This window comes from Carassius auratus, chromosome 42 (assembly GCF_003368295.1).
Source record: "Carassius auratus strain Wakin chromosome 42, ASM336829v1, whole genome shotgun sequence".
NCBI classification, from domain to species: domain Eukaryota; kingdom Metazoa; phylum Chordata; class Actinopteri; order Cypriniformes; family Cyprinidae; genus Carassius; species Carassius auratus.
Window position 1 is genome coordinate 9,670,856 of NC_039284.1, and position 13,998 is coordinate 9,684,853.

General features: G+C 35.8%; 2 protein-coding genes across 13 annotated transcripts in view; both read left to right on the forward strand.

Annotated features, from left to right (window-relative positions):
- Window positions 1-4,045, forward strand: part of LOC113060585 (membrane-bound O-acyltransferase domain-containing protein 2-like) — a 45,371-nt gene extending 41,326 nt beyond the window's left edge. Inside the window, exon 13 of the mRNA XM_026229621.1 lies at window positions 15-4,045. Within this exon, the coding sequence (XP_026085406.1) occupies window positions 15-171 (157 nt within the window). The 3' untranslated portion in view covers window positions 172-4,045. The remainder of the gene's footprint in view (window positions 1-14) is intronic.
- Window positions 4,046-4,314: 269 nt separating this feature from the next.
- The window catches only part of LOC113060583 (kinase D-interacting substrate of 220 kDa B-like), a 59,331-nt gene continuing 49,647 nt past the window's right edge, over window positions 4,315-13,998 (forward strand). For 3 of the 12 annotated variants that reach the window (XM_026229610.1, XM_026229609.1, XM_026229608.1), the window contains exons 1-5: window positions 9,311-9,738; window positions 11,202-11,300; window positions 11,740-11,838; window positions 12,798-12,896; window positions 13,050-13,148. In XM_026229610.1, the coding sequence (XP_026085395.1) occupies window positions 9,442-9,738; window positions 11,202-11,300; window positions 11,740-11,838; window positions 12,798-12,896; window positions 13,050-13,148 (693 nt within the window). In that variant the 5' untranslated portion in view covers window positions 9,311-9,441. Of the gene's footprint in view, window positions 4,411-6,711; window positions 7,064-7,167; window positions 7,391-8,535; window positions 8,701-9,303; window positions 9,739-11,201; window positions 11,301-11,739; window positions 11,839-12,797; window positions 12,897-13,049; window positions 13,149-13,998 lie in introns of those variants that run through there. The other 9 variants (XM_026229617.1, XM_026229618.1, XM_026229612.1 and 6 more) reach the window with 9 other exon arrangements.

Genomic DNA, 13,998 nt, shown 5'->3' on the forward strand with positions numbered 1-13,998 from the left:
TCTGCCCTCTTCAGCTCGTGGTACTGCTACATTCACCTGATCTGCTTGTTGCTGGTGCTGGTTCTTCCTGTGAAGTCCAGACGCACGAAACAACAGGAACAGCCGCGCAGCGAACAGAACTGTCTCTCCTCCCCAGACGACAACTGCAACCAGAAGCAGAAAGCCACATGAGGGCAGGAAGGGCTGCTCGACCCGCACACAGCACTGTGAGGAACTCTGATATCATTACTGAGAGACAGAGAGCAGCCGTTTCCTCCCTCGGATCCAACCACACTGACAGTGACTTTAACAAGGCATAAACTCCAGCAACAAGACACGGTTAACCCTATAGTTGCCCTGTTGGAGATGGGTTTTAAACAGGAAATCGAAATAGGAGCGTATGAAATTGGGATGATTGATTATGTCAGTTTGTGTCAGTTCATCTGAAGTTGCCTTAAACCCTCCATATATTTAGGCCTGAAGCCTCATATGGGGAACGTGTTACATAGGAACGGACCAGTCATTGTCGGCTCATAGATTCACTACATTAGTGCGGGAAGTCTAGCACTGGAATCGGCTTCTGCCATCATCAGTTAAACAGAGTAACCTCTCTTTTAGTTCTTCTCAAAGGAAATGTGTGCGGTAAATGAAACGAAACAAGCCCAGTTGCGTGTTGCCAAACGTATAGGCCTTAGGTTCCTATCTCCTGCCGTTGCTTCAGCTTTATTCTCATTTATTTCTGTGGTTATGTTCATATCTGCTGCTTTCTTTGGGTGTGTCTTGTTTTTGCTCTAATTAGATTTTTGTTTGTTTTTAATTAAGGGCTTTTGGTTGGATTAAGGGTTATATTGATGCTATTTTTAATGGGTTGTAGGTTTCCTCAGGGCACACATGTTTCAGACCATTTTAGATGTTTCTCTACCATCTGTGTTTCTTCCGTGACATAGAGTCCATCTGGAGAAAACAGAAGACAGTTCAGTAATACCCAGTATCACAGCTTGTTTGTGTTTTTATTACAGATGTAAATGGTAAGTGCAATATCTGTGTCGTTTCCATAGGTGCATGGTAAGTGAAAGGATCACATTAGTTTTGCGAACAGTGCTAACGCTCTCATCACATCAGCAATAGTCAGAAGTGTGTAGAGGTTCAGTATTCAAGTGCACTACCAGCTAAAAGTTTGGACAAAATCAAATTGATCTCTTTTGATCTTTAACCTGTTGAACTTAAGGCAAATGCTATAAATGAGGAAACATAAGTTGTGCCAACATAGTAATTTTTAATAGTATTTTTTTTGTTTTGTTTAGTTTTAGACTCTTTACTGGCAGTGTACTGTACATGCAGTATTCAGATGCATGCAGTTTCAAATTTTTATACAATTATTTTCTTCTATAAATACATCAAAACTCTTAGGCCCTAAAGAAACCTGCAAGTTGTGTGATTTCCTATAAGATTTTTGGTTGCACTTTATTTTACAGTAAGTGCACTTACATGTACTTACAGTGTACTTGCCTAAGAAAGTACTGGTAATAAAAGGTAACTAAATGGGGAAGGGTTAGGTTTAGGTTCAGGGTTATTTATTGTAATAACATTAATATCTTCATAGTATGTACATGAGGAACAGGACTGCAAAATAAAGTGCTACCAGATTTGTTCTTGAACTGTGATCCTATGAAAAGGCATCATAGAGCCTTGTTCATTTGATTCAGTCATCTGGAAAATCAGACCTCATCATATTCCCCAAGAAACTACTTTTTGATATGTGTAATTAAGTTGATGCAATTATTTTCTTCCAAACATTTTACCCCTCGGTTAAAGTGACTCTACATTTTTTCATTTGGTAATGAAGGGCTGAAGGGACTAAAGCATTTAGCAAAGTGAGTCTCACTGAATTCTTGTTAACCAAGCATTTTCCATAACAAGAAAAGGTTATTCTTGGGCGTGAAGTAGACCAGCCTCCATTTGGAGAAGACGCTCTGAACAAGCCCGCTGGGATTTCATAAGCACACTTCTCTAAAGTCTTATTGTATTTGGCGTCCGGAAATGTAAAACCATGATGAAATACTGGCATGTACCTAAAGTTTTAGCAACTGCAAAACCAGTAGGAGGATTAGCAAGTCTACTTCTGCTGGTAACAGTCTAGGATATACCGTATAATTTGTCTTTTTGCCCTTTTGCCCTGTCTCTTTTTCTTAAAGGTTTAGCTTAAGGAAATTAATTGTTTTAATGGCCCAAAGGCATTATGTCCCTCAGTAACCAACTGGCACCTCAATGCAAAACAAAATGTCCAAAGTGCCAAATCACACGAGGTGCACAAAAGATCACTTTATTTGTACAGGTTTACAACAGGGTGAGAGGTTTGTACTCTAAAAACAAACAAAAAAACAAGTGATTTATATGGTCTTAAACTGACATTATTTTTACCTACTGAGATGTTGGGAGGAATCACTCCCTCCATATTTGCACTTTTGGTAGGAATGAGTCGGGGTAGTGCTATCGTAGAAAAACTACCGAAGCAATGCAAGAACAATGCAGTGCTACTCAACAGTTAGAGTATGTGCTTAACAGAAGTTAAACGGATGAATTTGCCCAAATTGTTACATTCAAAATTCATTGTAGCAACAAAGGAGAATCAGGATTGTGTTCCAGTGCTATAGGCATATTTTGTGAACAGGCTCCATCCATAGAAAGATGTTAAATGTGTGTTCATTGCTGTTTATGTGTAAACATCGTACCTTTCTTCAGATATTGTTCAGTTAAATGCAGCCTAACATCTTTTTGTTAAGGCTCAAGTAATAGTGAAGGCACATTATCAGCCTTATTTATCTGTAAAAATTTCATTTATGTCATTCACTTAATTTCATACCGTTGCCAACTTCTGCTTCTACAAAGAATGACCTAAAGCTGTGTGAAAGTGTGTTGACTACTGTAAGGTTTTTTTTTTTTTTTTTTTTTTTTTTTAACAGTGCAATTGTTTTCCACTATCCACTTTAGTTCTGTTGTTTGTCATTGCCTTGTTGGTCTTTAATGGCCATTCAAAATAAGTGATTGTGGCCCCTTAGTAAACAAGCTAACCCCCGTAACTTGTTGCTAATGCTTTCCAGATGTTGCACAGAATTGTTTAACTTTTCCATTGTAATTCCTACTGACTGCTTGTGATGTTGCATAACCTGGCAGCGTACAGCAAACCTAAAGATGTTAATGAAATGTAATATGTTTATGAAAAGATACAAGAAAAGTAATACCTAATATGTTAGTTACTTCAGTATAAATACATTTACCTATATCCATTATAAAACACAAGGTTGTCTGTGCAAATGCATTTGGATTGAGAACTGTCCATAGGACAACAAACACTGTCTCCTCAATTTATTTTCTGTAATAATCATAAATTGAGATGTGATACTTATCCAGCATTTGAAATGTTTGATGAGTGACTGAGTGCTCTGAAGTGATTTTTCCCTTTGAATAAAGGATTTGATATTAAAGGGATAGTTCACCCAAAAATGAATTACTCATGGTTTACTCACCCTCAAGGCATCCCAGGTGTTTCTTTCTTTCAATTTGAGTTATATTTATGGATTTAAAAAATGTCCTGGCTCTTCCAAGCTTTATAATGGCAGTGAATGGTTGTTAGTTTTTAGTAGTCCAAAAGAAGTACGAATTTCGAATAAGTTAGCAGAAGCCAGAGATTATCGTTTATAAAGCTTTAAATATGGATATTTTTTCTTATAAAAATTTATCGATTCACTTCAAGAGGCCTTTATTTACCCCCCATAGCTTTGGGGGGTTTTTTTTATGATGGATGGATGCACTTTATTGGACTTCTTTGGACCTTTAAAAAAATAACCATTCACAGCCATTATAAACCTTGGAAGAACCAAGACATTTTTTAATATAACTCTGATTAGATATGTCTGAAAGAAGAAAGTCATATACACCTAGGATGCCTTGATGGTGAGTAAATCATGAGGCAATTTTCATTTTTGGGTGAACTATCTCTTTAAAAACTAATTCCACTTCTTGTTTTGTGTCTCAAAACAAATAAACCATATTTTACTTCCTGGTATTCATCTGAGTGTTTTTGAATTTCATATGGCTAAATCCTGCAATGGAAAGGCAGACAGATAGATGGATAGAGAGAGAGCAAAATAATATCAATGTTTATATTTGAGAACCTTTAACTGTTCATGTTTTCTGTTGTTAAACAAAACATGAAGTCTAATGAGAAGCGGACAAATAAAACGTGTAGTAACTGCAGTCCGTCAAAACATGGGCGTAACCGTGTCCTTCAGTGGGCGTGGTTTGTGCACAGTGGGTGTTGTCATACCTAGTTAATTTTAATTTCGTCGCCTCCAGACAAACCGGTTATGGCAAGAGTTATGTGAATTTTATCGGATTATTTTTGACCTTGTTTTTCTCCGGGAGGGAGATGTAAGTTACAAATTACAATTACAATCATGTGACAAAAAGACACGTGTTTTTTTAAGACGTGAATTAATGTGAATGCATAATTTTCATGTAAGGCAAAGTATGTTTTTAATTATTTTTAACTGCAACATATTCGCTTTGAAACACTGTTAATTTGTTATAAAAGAGAACCGTGGACGTGCACAGTTGAGCTGCAGCTGTCAGGACACATATGCTAATAAGTTAGAACTAAAGTAGCAGCGTTTGTTGCAGACGTGTATCCTGATGTCTGTTTGTAAACACGTGCACATGAATGGTGTCATTTAATTTTCCAATTCTGCTGTCAGTTACAAGACTGTTGGCAAATGCTTTTGAGCTGCTTTCAAATGTTATTTTTTATGGTGCTGGTATGAACATGTTTACCACTGTGCTGTTGTGCCACACTATGGAAACAGATCCTTACAGTGATTCCCAAACCAGATGGAACTGAACCCCAGGGAACCCACGGGGTGCCTGCAAAGATTTAGAATGTTAAGAAAGGAAAATAATAATGTGTGAATTTTTTAAGTGACTTTTAAAATGATTAGTAATAATGCTAAATGAAATCCTATATGAGTTAAAAGTAACACATTTTTTGTTTTGGTTTTGACAACATTAATCAATAAGACCAAAAAATGCACCAAATTGACAAAAAATTTTTATTTGTATATATTTATTGTATATATTTGTATATATGTGTATATTTTTATATATGTATATATTATTATTATTATTATTATTATTATTATTATATTTTTTTTTTTGCATAATACTAGTTCAGTTTCTGACCATTTAGATTTTAAAACATTTAATCAAATTGCAAAGTAAACCTTACAATGATACCATACTTATTTTAGATCAGTTTCATTTAGTCAAGTCTTCTTTCAGTGACCATTATTTTCCCCTGATGTTACATCAGTTTATAACCGTTATGATTGTAATCCAATTTTCTATATATACACTGACTGGCCACTTTATTAGGTACAAACTTAAATTTACATTTAATCATTTAGCAGATCCTTTTATCCAAAGCGACTTACAAATGAGAACAAAAGAAGCAATCAGACCAACAAGAGAACAACAACAGAATACAAGTGCCATGACAAGTCTCAGTTAGTTTAGTACAGAACACGTAGCCAGATTTTTTTTTTCAAGAATAGGATAGACAAGAAAAGAAAAGGTAAGTGCTAATATTAGATGGTTAAGTGCTGGCTAAAAAGATGAGTAAAGATTCAGCTGTACACCTTGCTAGTAGCAGGTTGGCCCCCTTTTGCCTTCAGAACTGCCTTAATTATTTGTGGCATAGATTCAACAATGTGTTGGAAACATTCCTCAGAGATTTTGGTCCATATTAACAAGATAGCATCACGTAGTAGCTGCATATTTGTCAGCTGCACATCCATGTTGCGAATCTCCCGATCCACCACATCCCAAAGCTGCTCTATCAGACTGAGATCATGTGACTGTGTGGAGGACATTTAAGTAAAGTGAACTCAATTGTCATGTTCAAGAAACCAGTCTGAGATGATTTGAGCTTTGTGGCATGGTTCGTTATCCTGCTGGAAGTAGCCATCATGTAATCATAAAGAGATGGACATGGTCAAGTGATCATTTAAGCGATGCCCAATTGGTACTAACTAAAGGGGCCCAAAGTGTGCCAAGAAAATATCCCCCACACCATTACACCACCTCCAGGATGGATCCATGCTTTCATGTTCTTTATGTCAAATTCTGACCCTACCATCTGAATGCCGCAGCAGAAATTGAGACTCACCAGACCAGGCAACATTTTTTCCAATCTTCTATTGTCCAGTTTTGGTGAGCCTGTGCGAATTGTACTAACCCTGTACATACCTTGGTTGTAAGGAGTGGTTATTTGAGTTACTGTTGTCTTTCCATCATAGCTAACCAGCCTACCATTCTCCTCCGACCTCTGACATCAACAAGGTATTTTTGTCCACACAGCTCCTGCTCACTGGATATTTTCTCTTTTTTGGACCAATCTCTTTAAACCCTAGAGATGGTTGTTTTTAGTGCAATTTTATTAATAAAAATGTGGTACTTAATTTCAGACGAACAGTGAGTCCATGCACACACTCTGTCTTTCTAAAGAGTTGTTGGCTTCAAAACAGTTGAAGATCATATCTATTAGAAGAACTCTACTATATTACTATATTTAGGGATTGGTGCAGTACTGTTTTCTTCACTCTGATGTGAAATCCAAATGTGCTTCCAGTCCAGAACTTTTATTTATTTGTTTGCTTAGTTAGTTAGTTATTATTACAATGATTAGCAATGTATTGTATGCTAATGACCGAAGAAGGCGTGTCTTATTAATATTAATCACTCGTGGGCTGGACACTTCAGGAGGCTTCAGTACGAACGTCAGAATTCATTAATATTCATGAGTGGAGCTCTGCCGTACTAGGATTCACAGCATGTGTGTGCATTGGGTGTCACTCTAAAAAGAGGTGAGGCTTTACACTTCCTCCTGCATTATTCATAAGTGCCTGGAGTGACAGGCAGAGCCCTGGCCAGCTTTTTAATATCCATTCTAAGTGACAGCGTGAGTGGAGTATCAACAGCACAAAGATAGAAAGGCTTTTAGAACCCAACTCACAGGGAACTCTGGCATAAGGTGAGTGAGCATATTCTCAGACTGTGTGTGAAGATTGATTTTGTTGTAAATTGACTTTATGGATTGTATTTGGATTATCTGTCATGAATGGGTTATCTTCTCTGGTCTTTGTGTGTTGGGGCTGGGAGAGGGGGTGAACCTTGCTCGGTCAATATTTGGCTGAGGGTCTCTCTGTGATTGGCTCTCTCCATTGTGTGATCTCTCTGGGGGGGCTGTTGGGATGCTTTCAAGGGTGTGTCAGCAGTTCAGAGATGAACAAAGACTGACTGAAGCGGATGTCTTGCATTACTGGATCTGTCACCTTTATCTCTGCTTTAAGATATCTAGGTTTGTGGATAGGACTTTTATCTGCTGGAACTGAGTGGATTTTTGGGAACTGAGGCCCTGTTGGTTGTTTTAACCTGTTATGATGCTTTGCATGTTGTCAGCTGGAAGTAGCTTTTGGTGACCGGCTTTCATCTTCATAGGGTTGTACCGGGTTGCTGAGTTGGCAAAATGGCTCTGGAAAAAAAAGTATTTGCTTTCAGCCTTATTTACTTAGTTTGAAAGCTTAATTATAGTGTTTTCTTTGCATATTATAGTACAGCTTAGCAGTTAAATCTGTCTAGATGTCTGGACAATGTATTAAAATACTGTATATCAATGTCTTTGCTTTAAATAGCAGCAAATCAAACCTGGTTGAATTTATTTTACAGACAGAAGTGTGAAATTGAGGGCAACTCACTTCATACAGGTTGAATGTAAATATTGTAAAAATGGCTCAGGAAGGTAAAATGAGTTGTGAGAAAATCTCTTTCATCATTTAGTGTTTGTGTAGCTGTGTAACAGTTTATGCACTATAATGTGGTTTAATTCACTTCCAATAAAGGGCCTGGCAAATGTAAAAAAAAAAATTTTGGTTGATGCCACATGGTTTTATATTTTGTTTTTAATGCAGTGACATTCTTACAGTTTAAGTGTGACCAAACACACACACACACACACTTTAAATTTTTCCTGTTGACCGTAAGTGAAACTAAATCTCATCTCAACTAGGGTTGCAAAAAGGTGGAAGATTTCCAGTAAATATTCAATAATTTTTTTTTTACTTTCCAGGATTTTTGGGAACATTCCAGGGATTTTTGGAAAGTTTCACCCCTTTGCAACCCTAATTCCTCAGTGCATTTATTGAATGTTTATATGATATGATGAAACATTTTTCATCAGAATATTAGCAGTTGCATTTCAAAAACATTAAAAGTTTTGTAAATTCTGTAATTTTCTGTTAGAAGATAGTAGTGATTTATGAATTTAGTTTTGTGTTGGCTGTTAAAAGTTTGTGTTGATTTGTTAATGGGGAATATGTTTACTCCGTCATTAATTGTTATGGTAGAAAAGTCTTACTTTAAAGTGAAATATTAAAAGTTCAATCTTTGGGATTTGTGTTGTTTAATTTAATGGGGCAGCTGTGGCCTAATGGTTAGAGCCAGACTAGTTAGCAGAAGGTCGCAGGTTCGAATCTCGGTGCTGGCAGGAGTTGTGGGTGGGAGGGAGTGAATGAACAGCGCTCTCTTCCACCCTCAATACCCACGGCTGAAGTGCCCTTGAGCAAGTAACTGAACCCTGGGGCCTGGATCTATGGCTGTCCACTGCTCCAGGTGTGTGTTCACTTCTCACTGCTGTGTGTGTGCACTTGGATGGGTTAAATGCAGAACACCAATTCCGAGTATGGGTCACCATACTTAGCAAATGTCATGACTTTCACTTTAAATATTAAAAATAATGGTTTGTAAAATAATTTAATTAATAAGATGCAAATAGTTTCTTTTATCTTTATTTAGAATCATACAGGTGCATATCTTTGAATGGAATTCGTTTTTTCTCCCATCATTCAATTATTCAAGTAAATTGTCCAAATGTATGAATGTTAAAAATATCTGATTTAATATTTTACATTAATAGTATCTTCCCAATGTTCTGCTACTTTTTGTGTGCATTCTTTAAACTAGCACATGATTCCTTAAGTCATTTTGTTTCCTCCTTCCAACAATTGATGATTGCTAGATAGCCCAGATTCTTCCATGGAAGTGTGCTTGTTGTGTTTAACGAATGGACTTGGACTACAGCGTGCATTTCTGAGGCCAAAGTGAAGCCTTGTTAGTTTGCTCAAACTGTTTTCCCTTTTAAGGGCCATTAAAAAGATTGAACTACTCCTTCAGAATAACAACTTAGTATAAAAGGCTGTTTTTTTGTGTGTGGGGGGCAGCATAGTTCCTGTTTATTGCTCAGACAGCATTAGAGGCTTTTAACTTCACATCATGAGGCTTTATCCTAATCGATATTGATAAGGTAGTTGCCTACTGTCTCTTTAGTTAGCATATGGTTCATCATTAACTCGAATGGTTTGTGCAATCCAGCAAGACTGTGCTTGTTGCTCCACATCTGTAGCTTTGCTTCAGGAGGACAAGCCAAGATTTCTGATGGCTGAACAGAGGAGAATTTCATTCAATGACGTGTCTCTGCTGCTCTCTTCCACGTTCTCCAGTGGAGCTCTTAATACAACCATGGATGTGAGCAGCTCTCTGAAGATGAGCTCTCTGACCACCCAGAGTCTCTTCAGCTATGTGGAGGAGGAAAACCTTTCGGCCATCAAAGCTCATCTGGACAAGTACAGAGAGGTGGACACCAGAAGTGAAGTGAGTGTGCAGCCACCCTTGAATGTCACTTTCGACTTTTTTTTTTTTAAGCTCAAAGCATTATTCTGTGGTGCATTTAGCTTTGAGTTATTAACACTGCACATTGTTTTTTTGTTTTTTAAACATCTGATCATTAGAATTGGCTGTGTGTCATTTTTCAAGTGATTTGTTTGTTAAGGTGTAGCACTTTTTGTATCTAAAGTTGTTTCACCAAGGTGCTAAACTCACTCATGTTAGACAGATTTAAAACATTGGAGGCATTACTGTGCTCCACGCAAGATATGTCCAAAAAGCTCACTTATTTGCTCATTCATCACACATTATGTAGTAAATGAATCAAATTAATTAAATTCAATATGAATGATTGACAATGAGTTAATTCAAGCTTAAGTAGACACTATAGACTTTGTGTGCCTGAATGATTTATTTTTGGGGTGGGGGTGGGGGGGTTGGGTTAATAGTTTGTAATGTAATACTTATTCTGACCTATACTTATTACAAAATATACAAGAAAAAGTGATCATTACTAATTTTAGTATGTTTTAAATGATTAAAAACGCCTTGTTAACAAATGGGTACATGAACTATTGATTATTAAAATTAATATAAAAAAAATGTATGATAGTAAAAATAAAAATAAAAGCTCAGCAAAAAAATAAACAAATAAACAAACAAGGCACATTCTATTGTAAAAACTTTTTTTTTTACAAACTTCCAAAACTAACAAATTTTAATCTGTAAACATTTATTGTTTAGATTTCTTTGACCCATATATAAAAACTTTTTGGTCAAAAAATATATTGTGATTATATATTAATATGACTATTAAAATTGTTAATATTATTATTATTATTATTAATAATAATAATAATAAAACATGGTTAAAATATGCTGATTATTATTATTATTTAATTAAAAATGAACAAATCAAGAAATATATTACTGTTGAAATATAATTACTGTAAAATAAAGATTTTTTTATCTTTAACTGTAGAACTAGAACTATAAAGTTTCAATTGTACATTTGAGGTGAAAATTGTCTTTTTCTATGTGGAAGAATTCCTGGTTATATGTTATGGACACCTGTGAATGAAGGTTGCCAATCATTTATGAATAAGTGTAAGCAATTGAATTTAGTTTTTTTTTTTTTTTTTTTTTTTTTTTTGAGATAGAAGATTTGATGTTTGAACACAATGCAGAAAGTTTGAGCAGTAATACCAGTTGTCACGCCACTGCCGTGCTGTCTGTGCTGTTTATGCATTATGGTCAAACTGTGAAAACAGTGTATTTACTGTAAATATGTTTCTTGTTCATTTGTACACACTGAGGAATGAGTCTTTTGTAACTTACAGCATGCTACACATGCCGATCATAAACATTAGATTGAAACATACTCTGAATATTTCTTTTAAATGTGCTTCCCCATCACTGATATATACTTAAGTCATTGTCTTCTGCTGTAGAGCGGCCAGACGGCTCTGATGTTGGCCTCAGAGCAGGGCAGCCTAGAGATCGTGCAGGAGCTCATCCGAAGGGGAGCAAACGTCAACTTGGATGATATTGTAAGTACTTCTCGAGACATCCTAGGCTGAAAGGCAAAACATAAACCAGCAATATTTTTTGGAATAGGATGGTAGGATTTTGTCAAGCAGTGGTATTTATTATGTCTGTAGTCCGGGTTGGTATCCCTGTCTGCTTTGCTAGACTGTAGTTCTTCAGCCAGATGATTTCATAGCTGTGGGTGGGGTGTAGAATCAAAATAATTGGTACCCTGTACTGTCTTTTTGTAAATGAATAGATTTAGAGCTTTTCACACCAGCAGATACATAATATAGTGCCTTCCTGGTGACAGTTGAAGAGCCTTCACTATGACCACCTGGTACGACCAGCTGGTATGATCTTCTAAACACAAGATCTTTAGCTCTTCCTGGGATGATGATGATGATGATGATGATGATGATTCCCATGTAATTAAACAAGCATTTTTTCCACTCGTCTCAGGATTGCTGGACAGCTCTGATTTCAGCTGCTAAAGAGGGACGCACTGAAGTGGTGAAAGAACTCCTGGAGAACAATGCCAACGTGGAGCATCGCGACATGGTAAGACACTGACATGAGCTGCCATACAGCTGGTATTGACACTTAAATCAGCAGGTGTTCTTGAATTCATCATTGTAGAAATGGCTGGAAAGTTCTTTTTTACCACCTTGATAATTGTTTTAGGTTTTTAATATTTAGTTTTGCAGTATGTTTGTGAGTCAATATCAAGACAATGAATCAATGAAACTTAAAAAAAAAATAATAATAATTTAAAAGGCAAATTAATTTGATCATATATTATATATTATTATATAATTGCATATATATATATATATATATATATATATATATATATATATATATATATATATATATATATACATATATATACATATATATATATATATATATATATATATATATATATATATATATACACAGTATATTATATTTTACATAATATATTTGTGAAGTTCAGTTGACACATTTGATTTATCCAAATTAATTTGTGTATTACTATATTAACATTTATTTATTATATAATTTGTAAATATGTAGTATTTTTTTATGATAATTCACATTTAATGTTAAATTCAAAGCCTTAGTCTTGAAACTATGCATCCTCAACTGTCCCATCTTGAGTCATTTAATTCCTACCCTACTGGAACATGTGATACATCATACTCTGTTTTTAAGACCAGCAGTTCTGTCTAGTTCCTGGATATATGGTGTCATGCTGTAGTCATATATACTCTTATGATGGCTGTGATTTTTGAGTATCATAGGCTCATTTAAATATTGAAAATAGAATGTCTGTAAGTGTTTATGTTGCTCATAAATGCCGTCTGGGTAGAAGCTAAAGCTTATAATAACAAATAAGGAAGAAGAGAGCCAGCTGGTAGTTTGAGTCACTCCCTGACTCAGGGAAAATGTGTTTTTCCACATAGTCCTATGACCGTGAGATTACGCTCAAGGACCTTCACTTAGGAATATAATGACCTCTGTATATTTGTGTGCAGGGGGGCTGGAGCGCGCTCATGTGGGCCGCTTATAAGGGTTGTGTGGAGGTGGCACGTCTACTGCTGGAGAAGGGAGCAAACCCGAACATCACCGGACAGGTCTGGAGAGCCTTTTCCTGTTCTATGTACAAGTGTTTATTGTACATTAAATACACTCATACACAGGGTGTTAATGTGGCCCTTTATGACATTTCATCTCAAGATTTTAGTGTTTTTCTGCGGTGTGTAATTGATTTGTGTCTGTCCCAGTAGTACAGTGTTTACCCCATCATATGGGCAGCAGGAAGAGGCCATGCGGAGATCGTCCAGCTGCTGCTTCAGCATGGAGCCAAAGTCAACTGCTCTGACAAGGTGCCTTATCATTCCCATCGCAACCAATGCTGAGCTTTCACTAGATTCATAAACACTGATAGTGAACTAAAAAGCCTGAGTCAACCATTTCCACATGACACCAATAAATAATATATATTACTGTTAAAAAAGTCAGCTAGATTTTTTTTGCTTCCCAGTAAACACACATCAAATTATTATTATTATTTTTTTTTTTGTGCCTCCCAAGATTTATGTTTGAAATTAATGTGGTACTTTTGGACTTTCTATTCATCAAAGAATCCTGTAGATAAGACGTTTCCACAAAACCATTGAGAGCAGTACATTAAACTGTTTTCAACATGGATAATATGAAAAAAATGTTTCTTGAGCATTAAATCAGCATATTAGTATGATTTCTGAAGGATCCGGTGACACAGAAGACTTGAGTAATAATGGTGAAAATTCAGCTTTGTCATCATAAGAAAAAAAAAACATTTTATATTTTGATCTAATAAATGCAGCCTTGGTGAACATTCATTTAAAATACTTATTTCAAAAACATAAAAAAAAATTCTGAACAGTAGGGTAAACAATTGGAAATAGAGAGTAGATATGAATTGCAAACCTTACTAAAATCACTGTAACACATGGCATATAAAGCATTATTAATTGCATAAAGACACAGCTTGCTTTTATAGGTTCTTATAATTTGAATGAACAGGCATAATGCCAAGCAATGTATTGCATTTGCTTATGCTCTGGCTGTTTATGGTTACTAAGCAAGGTCAAACAATGAGAAAGCTAAGCAATCAAAGATCAGGATTCTTTGACCGGTTGCACTATATTTTACCTGTATTTACAGTGTGCTTAACTAAGAACGTACTGGATA